General features: G+C 38.5%; 1 protein-coding gene across 1 annotated transcript in view; it reads left to right on the forward strand.

Moving 5' to 3' along the window:
- Positions 1-14,591, forward strand: part of LOC117481203 (calcium-binding protein 5-like) — a 35,984-nt gene that overhangs the window by 13,920 nt on the left and 7,473 nt on the right. The window contains exons 3-5 of the mRNA XM_034128809.1: positions 1,043-1,264; positions 4,419-4,449; positions 11,613-11,726. Coding sequence (XP_033984700.1) covers positions 1,043-1,264; positions 4,419-4,449; positions 11,613-11,726 — 367 coding nt within the window. The remainder of the gene's footprint in view (positions 1-1,042; positions 1,265-4,418; positions 4,450-11,612; positions 11,727-14,591) is intronic.

Here is a 14,591-nt window from a genome sequence, read left to right on the forward strand (position 1 = left end):
ACACACACACACACACCTAAACCCACTGATTTCTGCTAGTCTTTTTGATGTTTTGGGAGGCAGAGAGTGGGAGGTGGGTGGGGCGGATTAGATTAAATTGGTCTAAAATCAAGAGATCACTCATGGCCGGGGGCCGACAGATAGAAACAGTGTGTGTATGTGAGAAAGAGATAGAAAGGGAGAAACAAAATGATCCAGTCAGTCAGAATCTGGCAGCAGCAGGTCGTTCAGCCCCGATATGACCCGGCTCTCGAACCCTACCCTCAGTCAATCTCCAGCGTCCTGCTGCTTTTCCATAATATCACACTACACCACGTCTCAAATCTCATCATGACAGCCTCCAGCCTCCATCCTCCTATAGGACTTTAGGATTTAGCGCGACATCATATGCCTCTACCTTGCCTCTCATTTTGACCAATAGGATCTTGGATGGTAGCAGGTGCACTGAGGGATCCTCATTCGCTTCCAGGAGTATTGGTGAAGTATTTGCCTCACTGGGCATGGAAGACGTTGCCCCATGGAACGCACTGGATTGAGTATGGATTTTGGACTTTTATGTGACAATTAAACAGAGAAAGACAGGAAGAGGAAAAGAGGCAAAGGTACAGGGGAGACGTGTGGGGACAGGAGGAGGGGAGGACAGGAAGAAGAGGGCAGGGAGATGGGAAACATAAACAAGGCTTCTAAAAAGAACGGTAAAAGAAAGAAGGTAAGGGTTGATTTCATTCCTTTAAGCTAAGAGAAACCGATTTATCAAAGTATGTTTGACTACGATATAGTTTGAACTTATTAAGATATTGAAGATAAATGATTTGTAAGCCTGATCATTTGTGAAAGTTAGTCCCTAATCCTAACGATTGACAATTCCCCAGCTAAAGTTGAACTGTAAACAACATCTTACGACCATTTCAACAAATGTTGGTTCTTATAAATCTATATTCTAAAAAGCACAAGACTACGAATGGTCTTGTGAACTGCAAGAGACGGAATTTAAGTCGTAACGTGGTCTGGGTCCTAATTCGGTTCGTTCCCCTCCTCTAAGGGGGAGTCGTCTGTAGAACGAAGCGGCGCCCCGTTGGCTGCCGCCATGCTGGGGGGCATGGGGGGTGCAGGTGAGCTTGACACGGATGACGAAGACGAAGGAGCGAGCGAGCGGGACTTCGACGAGCCCCTGTGCGCGCTGGTTCAGAACTGCAACATGCTGCACCACCTAGTGGGGCCTGCTTGTATCTTCCTCAGACAGAGCTTTGCACAGAGCCAGATTGTATGTATAGCATTCTCACACACACACACACACACACACACACACACACACACACACACACACACACACACACACACACACACACACACACACACACACACACACACACCCATAAATCTCTTCATCCATCCATTTTCTCAGTGGCGTCTAAGTACAAGTGAAGGTGAAGTTCCAGCCTATCCCATCTCCACCAATTACAATGTCAACCCCCGACCTCATCAATCCTATATACCTTCATATCACAATATTTCACAAGAGGTTATGTGATTGTGCTAGAAGAGCTGTTATAGTCATTTGATTTACAGCTCTTTGAAGGCAGCAATGTACCTTTTGTTTTTAGGGGGCGGGGCTACTAGGTTTAATTTGAAAAGATACAATTTTAACTTTTTTCCTTTTATATCTGTGGAACAAGTTTAAGAGTACTAAATGACTTCCTACCAGAATAAAATCAATGATTTTCATTATAGATATACAGAAGGTTACACCATATCCATCGAATTTACGCTCTGGATAAAGTCCGTTTTGTAAAAAAGGTTACCCTGCTTTGAATGCGATTTATACAGAACTTAATATTTGTATGGTTTTTAGTTATAAGTATGATAAACATTTCTGAAGGAGAGATTTATTTGACTGAATACAATGTATCAGAATAAATAGTTATTTGTTCTAAAGGCAAGTACTACCGTCAGAAATATCCATTATATTATAATATTCCAAAATAATATGATCACATAATATAATCATGCAAACATGGTTTTCAAGTATACCAGTAAAAGAGTAATACACTAGGAAAGGTTCATTGTTATAACTCTATCTAACCTTAAACTATTTTATAATATGTTTGTTTAAGTTATTTAAAAAAAAGAAATATATATATATATATTGTTGTGCAATTGTGTGACGGATTTCTTGCACATACTGTATATCCTAGTAGAAGTACGTTGTAAAAAGGGGGCCGATTGTACTATAATGACTAAGAAACTGGCCTCCCAATTGGTCTAGATTGTAATTAAGATCATGAATTCATTTTCAAACAGTGCTAAAGATAAGATGTGTGCCTTGCATGTCTTCTGTAGAGATGGGGGGGCATGGCAGAGATCAATAACAGAGTAATTTCCCAACAGAACAGCTAGCAGCGCTAATTGAAAAGAGCCATTAGGATGATAGTGTATTCACTGATCACAGCTTTACTGAGCTATAGGCTTCTGAGGTATTAGAAGACCTTTGGCTGAGTCTATGGGAGAAAGTTATTATTTTAAGGTGTAAGGACACCAAAACTTGAGTTAAAAGGTGAGTGAATAATTGTTGGATTATCTAAATGAATGATCAAATAGCTACCAAAAATTAAAAAAGTACCTACAAAAACTCAAACATCCAATCAGTCTTAGCTGTACTTTGTGTTAAGTGCTAATTAGCTAGCTGTTAACATGCTAAACTAAAATGATGACCATGTGAAACACTGAGCCCATAGCTAACCAGCTGTTCTATGTAACCAAACAATACCAAACAAATGTATCCGATTGTCCACTTGTAGACAAAAGCCCCGATAAATTGGCATTCGCTCTACATTTTCAAAGACGCATCAGAAAGATTTGTTGCAGACAACCAAGTGGTATATTAGGTACCACTCTGCGGTTCCAAATGTTGTAGTGTAAACAGTTTTGACAGCAAAGCCTCCAACCGGCTCAGCAGAACAGACGGTCCTTGCTGCCCACATGTCTCTCCTCTATATTATATTATTTTTCTTCCCTGTTTTTTTTCTTGATGAAAATGATCAATGTTAGAACTTTCTTTCTATCTATCTCCCAATCAGCGTCTTTTCTAAGCTACAACATCTAAACTTGTAGGACAACTTCTTCTTATGGGTTGGGAAATGGGATTCCTTGACAGAGAACACAGATTAGTCTATAGGATGGATATAGTGAGAGTAATAGCATTTACTATTTGTCAATCCCCCATAATCCCCTTTGTACTCTAAAATGGCAGCAATGAGCGCAGTAACAATCGCTTCTTGTTTGTACTAACACCCTTTAACTATTCCTTTGGTGTAAGTGGTACCTTGTTTTTGCGACATAGGAGAATTACTTGAATCTTTACTTTAGGAAATTGTAACTCCAACATGTCTTTGCTTCAATAAATGTTGTTAATGCTGGGTTGCTGTTTTTTTGTTTTTGAGAGCAATCAGAGTGTTGTTTGGGAATAAAAGCAGAAAAGAAACACAGATGGTAGCAAGAAAAACATTTTCCTCACCGCCTCTGTGCCTGAATTTGGGCTTAAACTGACAGTCACAAATGTTCAGCCAAAAAGACAAATCGGTACACGGTGTGCAGGTGTGTACGTATTTGTTAATAGGGTACTGGTCGAACAGCAGATGACAAATGCAGATGAAAAAATCATTGGAAGATAGGAAAATGAAAAACCGATAAGCCTTCGTGATTTGTAATACAATTTACAGCTGTAATCTCCCTGCCACTGTTCTCTCCCCTGTATCCTCTAATCCAGGCCCGTATTATTCCTGTTGATGATGTCACAGCATGAACAAATATATCCATGCATCAACTTTTGGCTATGCAAAACAGGGTGAAGCCAAAATCAAATACACTGTAAATGATTTATTGGTGTGTGGCTGTAGCTACGTGTTACTGTTTTAACTCAGTTCTAGGAAGTTTAGGCTCCAAATTAGGGGTTGGTTCTTTGGGTTCCTCATAATTGTATCAATATACAAAGCCTTTTATGAGTTTGCATGCATGTATTGTGAATATGGACGTGTATGCATTTTCCTGTATGTTTGTGAAGGGATAGGGTTTTCCATGATGCGTTTGAAATGCTTGTTGTGGAGCATGCATAAGCTAAAAGCGTCTGCAATGAGATTGGACACAAGCTTTTGTGGCAGATCAACTAATAAGGTTATAAGGGTCAGTCAGATCAAAACCCAAATAATCCCGCAATTGAATCTCTGCTTAGGCGTCCGAACAGGGAATAAACATGTTTACAGAAGCAATGGAACCACTAGAACCTAAGCACTTAATTTGTTCTAGCATGTTATGTCATTGTGAAAATGTGCCTGATCACAGAATGAAAGTTTGTGTTTGACCTGACTGGCTGTCCATTTCTCTCTTTGTGTGGGTCTATTCTTCTATCCGCACCACTGCAGGACAGAGATCTACGACCAGAGGAAATGGAAGGTAGATATCAAAAGCGTAATCAAATCATAGCTCTTTCTCTCCCTCACTCCTGTCTTCTTCCTTTTAATCCTGAAACCCTCTGTTTGAATCTGAAAAAAGTGCTTTACTGTAAAGAGTACCATTTAGACTTTCCTGACTTTGCCCTACGATTTCCTGACTTTGGAGAAGATCAAATTTTAAACAGCAACAAAGAAAAAAGCATGGTAGCACTTACAGTACTAATAACGCTACTATAACAAAGGTCGGTAGCACTTTATATTAAGGTACACAAATTAACCATCAACTAGTTGTTAATTAACATGCATATTAGCAGTATATTGGCTCTTTATTAGTCATTATAAAACATGTATTAATGCCTTATTCTGCATGACCATATTCTACATAAGCCATTAGTTGAGAGTTTTTCCTCAATAACCCTCTAATTAGTGCTTATTTATTGCAAGTAAGGAAGTTGTTGTACATGAGTTTTGGTCTTAATATGCTCTGCTCAATATGGGCCTAATAAGGCAGTAGTACCACAAGAATAGTAATTCTCCCATAATAACACTTAACAAATATCTATTCTTATGTAACAAAACATGAAACTATAAGTATTAATTGTGTCTAAATAACTCAAAATTAGGTATTTATATCTAATAATATGTTTGGGGGTATTGACAGTTCAGCTACCAATAGCAAGGTGATATTGACCTGTGTGTTTCATATTTGCACATTTATATATTTGTAAAATTTGTACTGAAGGTTAGACAGGAAACTGGGTAGGCCTACAGGAAGTAGGAGAAAGTGATCTGAATGGCATGGCAGTAGACATCCATGAGTAGACTGCTATTAATTTTCCCGATGCAACCTGAAGAGTAAAAGTGTCAAGTCCGTCAGAAAGCAATGACTGTAAGTGTAAGTGTATGCCTTACACTTGCACTGTAAGGATTAGTAACGTGTATTGTGTTTATGTGATGACATTTGGAGATGTTAAAACACAATGAGAAAATGCGTTAGCATTCACGCTAGCATTCGTGCTAGCGTTAGCATTCGTGCTAGCGTTAGCATTCGTGCTAGCGTTAGCATACATGCTAGCGTTAGCCATAGGCTACTAGCCTGTATACGTGTTTATTGCACAGCTAGCATTAGCTATATTTACCTATATATACAGTCTATGGTTTACACTTAGCGGTCCTATGTGTTAATCTGTGTATGTTACACTTGCATGTATGAGATTGCCTTGTAACTTATTTTTTTATAGTTTCACTCCGTTTGAATGTCAGTGGACTGCAAATAAGTCAATAAAGGAGCATGGCTGCTCATTCCCTGGCTCTCAAAAGAGTTTGGCTGGCTGTTTAATCTATGTTCACACTGAGACAGTACAACACATAGAGAGAACAGTACACCTATTGCAACCCTGTCTCCTAGAAATTACGTTCCCACAAAACTAAACTGCATTCTCAAATACGTTTCGCAAGAAACGTATTTCCTTCCACGTTACGTTTGTTATGAACATATCTTAAATACGTTTATTTTCTACATATCTTCTAGAAACCTATTTTCTCTCATATGACGTTTGTTATGAACGTATCTTAAATACGTTTGCTTTCTACCTATATTTGCCATTTCTTTTCCCGCTTATAATAATGATAATAGTCATTTATTAATATCATTTTAGAGCAAACTTATTTTCGCGCTGGCTGGCGGCTGACTTTTCAGTTGACCAAATCCGTTATTATGCTGGTTAATGCTTAATAATCACAATATTGTTTGTAGTCGTTTCATACAGCATTCTCAATTACGTTTAACAAGAAACGTCTTTTGTCCCACGTTACGTTTGTTCTGAACATATCTTAAATACGTTTGCTTTCTACCTATATTTGCCATTTCTTTTCTAGCTTATAATAATGATAATAGTCATTTATTAATATCATTTTAGAGCAAACTTATTTTCGCGCTGGCTGGCGGCTGACTTTTCAGTTGACCAAATCCGTTATTATGCTGGTTAATGCTTAATAATCACAATATTGTTTGTAGTCGTTTCATACAGCATTCTCAATTACGTTTAACAAGAAACGTCTTTTGTCCCACGTTACGTTTGTTCTGAACATATCTTAAATACGTTTGCTTTCTACCTATCTTTGACATTTCTTTTCTAGCTTATAATAATGATAATAGTCATTTATTAATATCATTTTAGAGCACACATTTGAAATCGACGATCGGGCTTGATATCCTATGGTTAAATTAAAATCAGTAGGCGAGGCTGTAATTTCGCCAGCTGCGAGGCAGAGTTTTAACATGCCAAAAAGCTGCTGTGTCGTTTATTGCACCTCAAACACCTCAAACTTCCTCTAAGGACAGCAGAAGAGCTCTGTGGCTTCAGGCTTGATCACCGTTCAAATGACAGCGTTGGTTTCCCCAAAAGTGGGTGGGGCTGTGACGTAGATTTTACTCTCATCTATTATTCAAAACCATTCTATTTAATCCAAACGTAAATTACATGCCAGTGTTTTATCTTTTTATTAAGCGATTTGTTTATGTTATTTAACTCATAGATATATATAAACATATGTTTTTATATATATCTATGGTTTAACTGGGAATGTTTTCACATTGAACCGGAAGTACGTCACTTCACTTTGTCTTCTTCGTCCCTTTTACGTTCCAGACAATGCATGGCTCAGCGTAACAGACTGAACAGCGACCCCAGGTGTGTCTACATTGGAATTACATCTTCATTACTGAAGGAAAAATACTTTACCTTGTGTTTGTTAACTGGGTTTTTAATGCAGTTGGCTTTTCTTAATGGTTACAATATTGCTATGAGTTACAGTATATATCTGAAGCAAATTATGTTTCTGAAGATCTGTAGTCAATTCCACCCTTCAATGTAGCATAAATGTGAACTTTCATTACAGGAACAATACCGGAAACAGACGTAGGAAAGATCCTCAGCTCGCTGATTGGATGTTTTAGCCGCAATGCACGTTGGGATATGGTGTTTATGCGATGTGAAATCCGAAAACATTAAAAAAAATAATAATAATACTTTATTCCGAGTGTTCTTGCTTTTCTCTTTGAAAGTCATCACATAACGGCATTGTAATACACGGTTCGGCTGCATTAAATATTACACATCTGCCATAGTTCTTTATTTATAGAGCCCTGATGAGAAGACTTCTGGACAAACAGGAAGAACTGCCGCCGAAACTGAATACGTGACGTGGATCATAAATATATCAACAATTAAACAACATCTTACATTTCTTTTCACAAAATACGTCTCCTTGCAGTATCAATACTAATACGGCTGACTTTTATATTTGATCCAATTGGTAGATAGGTTATATTTACACCATAACGGTGCACAGCTGATAGAAAAGGACTTGTAGTTTTTAAAGATATTACTGATTTTCTTTGAATATAAGAATGTAAATACTGAGTTGAGAGAATAGTCAGGGGATTTGGGTGATGGGAGACACATCTATGGAATCACAATTTCAATAGCTTACCATTAAATGACGGATATACCTTTCTGTCTGTGATGTTTTACAAATCAGATATTAATGTGTAGAAGTAAAACATGAGAAATAATATAGCAATATCCTGTACAATTATGTAAAAACATGAATAAAACTACACATCTTCAGATGTTATACATACATAAGTGTCCTACACTAACAAAGTTATTATTAGTATGCTGTGTGTACCTTGTGTGCACCGCCTAGTGGTTAAAGCACGTTATTTAATTATTTTTGTTGAATAATGTTATTTTTGTTGAATAATGTTATTTGATGAATAAAATATTAAGAGTACATACTTTCATAGGGGGAAAGTAGAAGGTCAATGATAGAAATATAGAATATAAAAAATCAAGAAGATACTGTAAGTGATCTCTACAATAAAACAGTTTAGTGCCTGATATTAATATGAGGATGTGCAAAACAGACAAACTAATTAACCTTTATTAACACATTAAAGAACACTTTAGGTTTTCTTTCAAATAAGAAAAAAGCTTTGGGGGTATCTATCTACAGATAAATATTAAGCCTGACAAAGTACTTAACGTCTAATATATTGCTTTCCTGCAATGTTAACTGTGTTGAAGCACTTATTTTAACTGATATTATATATATATTAATATATAAGACATGTGCAGAATTTGAGTTTAATGGTGGAGGAATACACACATATTGATAGATGTCTTGTAATGCACTGTTGAGGAACCTGTGACCCAAGTTTTTCATTAATTGCATAACTTCAACATAGTTGTGTATCTGATATGTCAATAAACCTTAGAAAATCTTGAAAGGGATGTGCAAAATAGCTATTATATACAGTCTTTAATTAACTATTAGTAGAGAATAACGAGTAATGAATATACTTTATAGAGATCTGCAGATAAATGTTTAGTCTTCTCAAGCACCAACTAATATCTCTCCTGATTGTTGGCACTTGACAATCACCTTTCCCTGAATTTTACTCAGGTGTAACTAAAGTCTGCTTTAAGGGTTGTTTATATTTCACATCATTAATCAGAATCTGCAAAGTAACTAAAATAAATGTAGTGGAGTAAAAATACCAGGTTAACCTCTGAATTGTAGTGGAGTAGAATTACAAAGTAACAATGAGCTGGCATGTGGGTATATATTAATGCTTCCCATTATGGACACAAGCGATTTTCACCCATTTATTAATTACATGTTTTACATTTGTACACACCAATTTGTTTCCTATCCCCTAAACCTCCAGGGCTGTACACAGTTTAATACAATCAACTTCTAATTTTGGGAAAAACGAAAATGTCTTTTAAAACTACAATTCCCAGTAGAGACGTGCCATAGAACATGTTGCAAAACACAATAGCCAGCATCTGTAGTTCTGGGGGGGCGTTCGAGTCCAGTTTTGGAAAGTCTGCCGTGGTTTCGTTCCATTTCAAAGAGCTGTTTGGCGCTCGGCGTAACCTTGGCGCACTGCCATTCCAACATCCAATCCCAGAGCTTGAAGATTAATCACGGGGTTTGTCAACGGGACTGTAGTCCCAAACGATAGCTGGGGATTATGGGTAGTGTAGTGTCTTCGGCCATCCTAAATTCTGATTTTTTTTCGGATTTCATATCGCATTAACACCATATCCCGACGTGCATTGCGGCTAAAACATCCAATCAGCGAGCTGAGGATCTTTCCTACGTCACTTTACAGCCCTGCCCACTTTTGGGGAAACCAGCTGTCATTTGAACGGCGATCAGCCTGAAGCCACAGAGCTCTTCTGTTGTATACTGTCCTTTCTTCTTAGAGGAAGTACAGAAACACGTAACTCTGGATTTGTTTTAATGTTTGAGGTGCAATAAACGACACAGCAGCTTTTTGGCATGTTAAAACTATTATTTTCTGCCTCGCAGCTGGCGAAATTACAGCCTCGCCTACTGATTTTAATTTAACCATAGGATATCAAGCCAGATCGTCGATTTCAAATGTGTGCTCTGAAATGATATTTATAAATGACTATTATCATTATTATAAGCTAGAAAAGAAATGTCAAAGATAGGTAGAAAGCAAACGTATTTAAGATATGTTCAGAACAAACATAACGTGGGACAAAAGACGTTTCTTGTTAAACGTAATTGAGAATGCTGTATGAAACGACTACAAACAATATTGTGATTATTAAGCATTAACCAGCATAATAACGGATTTGGTCAACTGAAAAGTCAGCCGCCAGCCAGCGCGAAAATAAGTTTGCTCTAAAATGATATTAATAAATGACTATTATCATTATTATAAGCTAGAAAAGAAATGGCAAATATAGGTAGAAAGCAAACGTATTTAAGATACGTTCATAACAAACGTCATATGAGAGAAAATAGGTTTCTAGAAGATATGTAGAAAATAAACGTATTTAAGATATGTTCATAACAAACGTAACGTGGAAGGAAATACGTTTCTTGCGAAACGTATTTGAGAATGCAGTTTAGTTTTGTGGGAACGTAATTTCTAGGAGACAGGGTTGCCTATTGTGTAAGTACATACAAGCAGGTCACACAGTATGATCACAAATACATAAACTCTGTTAAAAATGTGTTTTTATTAAAAAAGTACAGGCTGCATATATGTTCTCAGCCTTGGAGAAACTTGACATGTTTTGGTACATGTATGTGTCTGAACCTCTCTTTAGTGGTTCATTAATAAAACAGATATTTCAACGTGTGCCTATACTTTGTTCATGTACTGTTGAGGTTAATTTCAGTAGTTGTGTGCTATAATGTATAAAGTGTGAAGAGGAGGCAACTTTAGAATAGGGAACCTGTTCAGGTCAATTAGAGTCAAACTACTAGCTTATTGGTTATGAACAAGACTTCACTTTAAAATAAGGAACATGTTCTTAGATATAAATACCTAATTTTGAGTTATTTAGACACAATTAACACTTATAGTTTCATGTCTTGTTACATACGACTAGATCATATTTGTTAAGTGTTATTATGGGAGAATTACTATTCTTGTGGTACTACTGCCTTATTAGGCCCATATTGAGCAGGGCATATTAAGACCAAAACTCATGTACAACAACTTCCTTACTTGCAATAAATAAGCACTAATTAGAGGGTTATTGAGGAAAAACTCTCAACTAATGGCTTATTACTTGTAGAATATGGTCATGTAGAATAAGGCATTAATAAGTGTTTTATAATGACTAATAAAGAGCCAATATACTGCTAATATGCATGTTAATTAACAACTAGTTGATGGTTAATTTGTGTACCTTAATATAAAGTGTTACCCAAAGGTCTTCTAATTTATTATGTATTCAGTACAAATGATAGGTAGTTAGGCATGATTTATACAGATTTGGGGGCCAGGTTGTCGCAAAATCCTATGGGAAGGTGTTTATGGTTTCCATTTAGTACTAGTGCAGTTAAAACAGTAATTAAGATATTAGCATTGCACTCCTACAACAGTGTCATTCAAGAACTATTAAAGCAGCAAATATAGAGACTGAACCAATTATCACCACCATTGTCAATTTTTTCTGCAAAACGTAACCATCATGAATTGACAATCACTACAATTCTACACATAGCGAGCTTTAACACGGGATCCTAACACGTGTGAGTATACCCTTAGAATCGCAGTGTTTGTCGAGCACTCATTCACTCTTCTCCATTGTATTTTCCCTGCAGAACTGCGTGAGGCATTCAGGGAGTTTGACAAAGACAAGGACGGCTTCATCAGCTGTAAGGACCTCGGCGAATGCATGAGGACTATGGGATACATGCCGACAGATATGGAACTCTGTAAGTCCTGCATGCACAGAAGTAAAAATAAACACAAAACAGAATGAGTGCATCCTTCACTTCCCATAACACACAGCTCAAATGGCTTTTTTCTTTTTAGCATTTAAAGGTCCCATGTTATGCTGTGTAGCGAGTAAAACTCTAACACAGAAAAGACCTGTCTATGCCCTAAACAAGCTGCAATTAAAATATAAGTTATACGTTAAACCTATCACTTTGGTCACTGACTGAGATCAATGCAACATATACTTAAAACAACGGTATGAATAAGCGTTATTTTTTGTTTGTTATTCTACAAAAGTGTGCCCTTTAGGTGCCGTAACTGTTAACCTGTTAACCTGTTAAGCCCTGAGCCTGTTTTTCAGGTCTCAGGCTCAAAAATGACATTCCCAGAACAAATGACCATATCTTCCCTTCTAAAAGGGTTACATTAATAATCTTTGTTCTCAAATTAATGATAAACCTGTGAGTTGGATGTAGAAAAGTCAGAATCAATATAGATGTTTTTTATTTTAAAGAAAATTCAGATTTTACATAGTAAAAAACTGTAAATTATAGTGTCCGTCCAAAACTTCTTTTTTACTTATAGTGAAAACTACCCTTGGATGATGGTAAGGTAGACTACAAGCTTTAGGAATCCAAAGTACAACATATAATAAATACCCTGTATCAAGATTGATGCAAAACAAGTGACATTTGACCTTTTTAGAGAGATTTAGCAAAAAGAAACCACTTCTGGGGTCATTTGGGTGGATTTTCTATATCTCTGGCCCCCCTTGCTCGATTTTGATGGTTGACACCTCTTTCTGACCGTTAGAGCCAATAGAATCGAAGGGGGAGTCCCCCACACACACTCATTGTGAAAAGAAAAGGTGGGGGCTTCGCGCATGCAGTTTTGCATTAGAGTGAAGCTACATTCTAGCTCTGACACCTAGAAACGGAATAGCATGGATTATCCGTTGTATTGGTCATGGATTATCCTTTATTAAGGGACACAGACACATTGGATTAACCTATGGATTAACTTCAGCAGCGTTTTTATCGTTTTAATGCCATTGAAGACCACTTTGGAGAGACTACAGAGCCAAGGTAAAAATGTTAGCATATTTAGCTACCTAGCGTCACCTGTTTTGATGTCCGTTTTTGCTTATAACGTCGCAAATTCGTATAATTCAGTGATAATGAGGGTACCCATCGATTCTGTGTCACCTCACGATGTGAAACGATGTCATGGATGTAGAGAAGAGATAAATAATAAGGTTTTGTGAGTGATTTTCGGTGCAGTAAGGTGTTAGCATTTTTCGCTCGTTGCTAATTCAGAGGCTCAGTGTTAGCATTGTGGGTTTTCTTTTGAAAAAAAAATAAAAACGATCAGTTAGATGAGTTTCTTCCCGTTACATGGATATAAAACATTCATAGTTTATTAAATGAACATGCCCTCAGACACTGTTTCCTGCAAGATGTTGCGGCAGTGCCCCGGTACCGGGGTCTCTCGGGCTTAACAGGTTAAGGCACAAATCTACTTAGAAAAGTACCATAATTTTGACGTCACGACTATAGAAACCTTTAATATTGTACAGAAACGCAGTATAACAGGGCGTTGCATTCCAGAAAGGTATCTAATGTAGCGAGAATGAATACCATTTATAAAGCTAGAAACGGGGGGTTATGTATTGTAACCCTAGTTCTATAAGCACAGGCGGAGCCTTCTACTGGACTCTATGGGTACTACTCTCATCAATGATACGCGAGCGTTCACACACTGAAGTTGTATAAACGTAGCCGGCCAATCAGGGCGAGCCTACCTGAATACGCGCGCATATAAGGCAGCTACACCTCCTGACTGTCATCCTACACCCTCTTCAGCGAGCAGCATAGGAAAGAAAGGGCCCCTAGGTAGAGGGCTCCGCCTGTGCTTATAGAACTAGGGTTACAATACGTAACCCCCCTGTTCTATCTCACACAGGCTCCGCCCTCTACTTGACTCTATGGGTACAGTGGGTGGAGTCCCGATGGATAAACGCCCTGTCGCCCTACAACATCGACCCACCACACTGCCCCTGACCGGCCTTTGGTTAACAGCCACCGCACCCCAACTTCCTATCATCTGGTTGTGACCGTGGAGAAGTCGGGGCCGCAGCTTACTTGGCTGGGTAGAGCCTAATTGGTCTGAATAAGCCCATAGCTCCACCCTGCAGGTGCCAGCGCAAGTGACTATACACTGCGCACTATGTTTCCCAGGTCCCTAAGGAGCATGGGGAGAACGTAAGTGCACCATGTCCCCCACACTCACACACGCTTACCTCGTGTAGAGTGTGCATTCCAGCCCTGTATGGGGCTTACTGCGCACCACGTTTCCCAGGTCCCTAAGGAGCATGGGACAACGTAAGTGCATTATGTCCTTACCAGCACATGTTTGCCCTGTAGTAAGGGTTTGAAGTGCTGTAGGACCAGTACTACTGCCCGTAGCTCTAGAAGATTGATGTACCGAGTTTCTGTCAGAGGCCAGCCACCACCTATAGCTCTCTCTAGGCAGGTCCCCCCCCCATCCTGTCATGGATGCATCTGTGAACACCGTGACGTAGGAGGTCACCCGCCCTAGTGGAGTTCCCCTCCGCAGATGTTTTGGGGACCCCCAGTATCGGGGGATGGTCACCAGATGTCGTTTGTGCCTCTTGGGATCTAAACGAAGGCCGGCAAACCTCCTCTGCAGGTGACGCATATGCAGTAACCCCAGCGGTACCACTAGGTGAGCAGCCGCCATGAGACCCAGAGTCTGCATGATGGTCAAAGCTGTCACCGTTGCCCCCCGTCGCAGTCTGCAAACTGCCTGAAGCAGGGATGCCTGTCTGCTCTCTGACAGGG

Source organism: Trematomus bernacchii, unplaced genomic scaffold, assembly GCF_902827165.1.
Source record: "Trematomus bernacchii unplaced genomic scaffold, fTreBer1.1, whole genome shotgun sequence".
NCBI classification, from domain to species: Eukaryota; Metazoa; Chordata; class Actinopteri; order Perciformes; family Nototheniidae; genus Trematomus; species Trematomus bernacchii.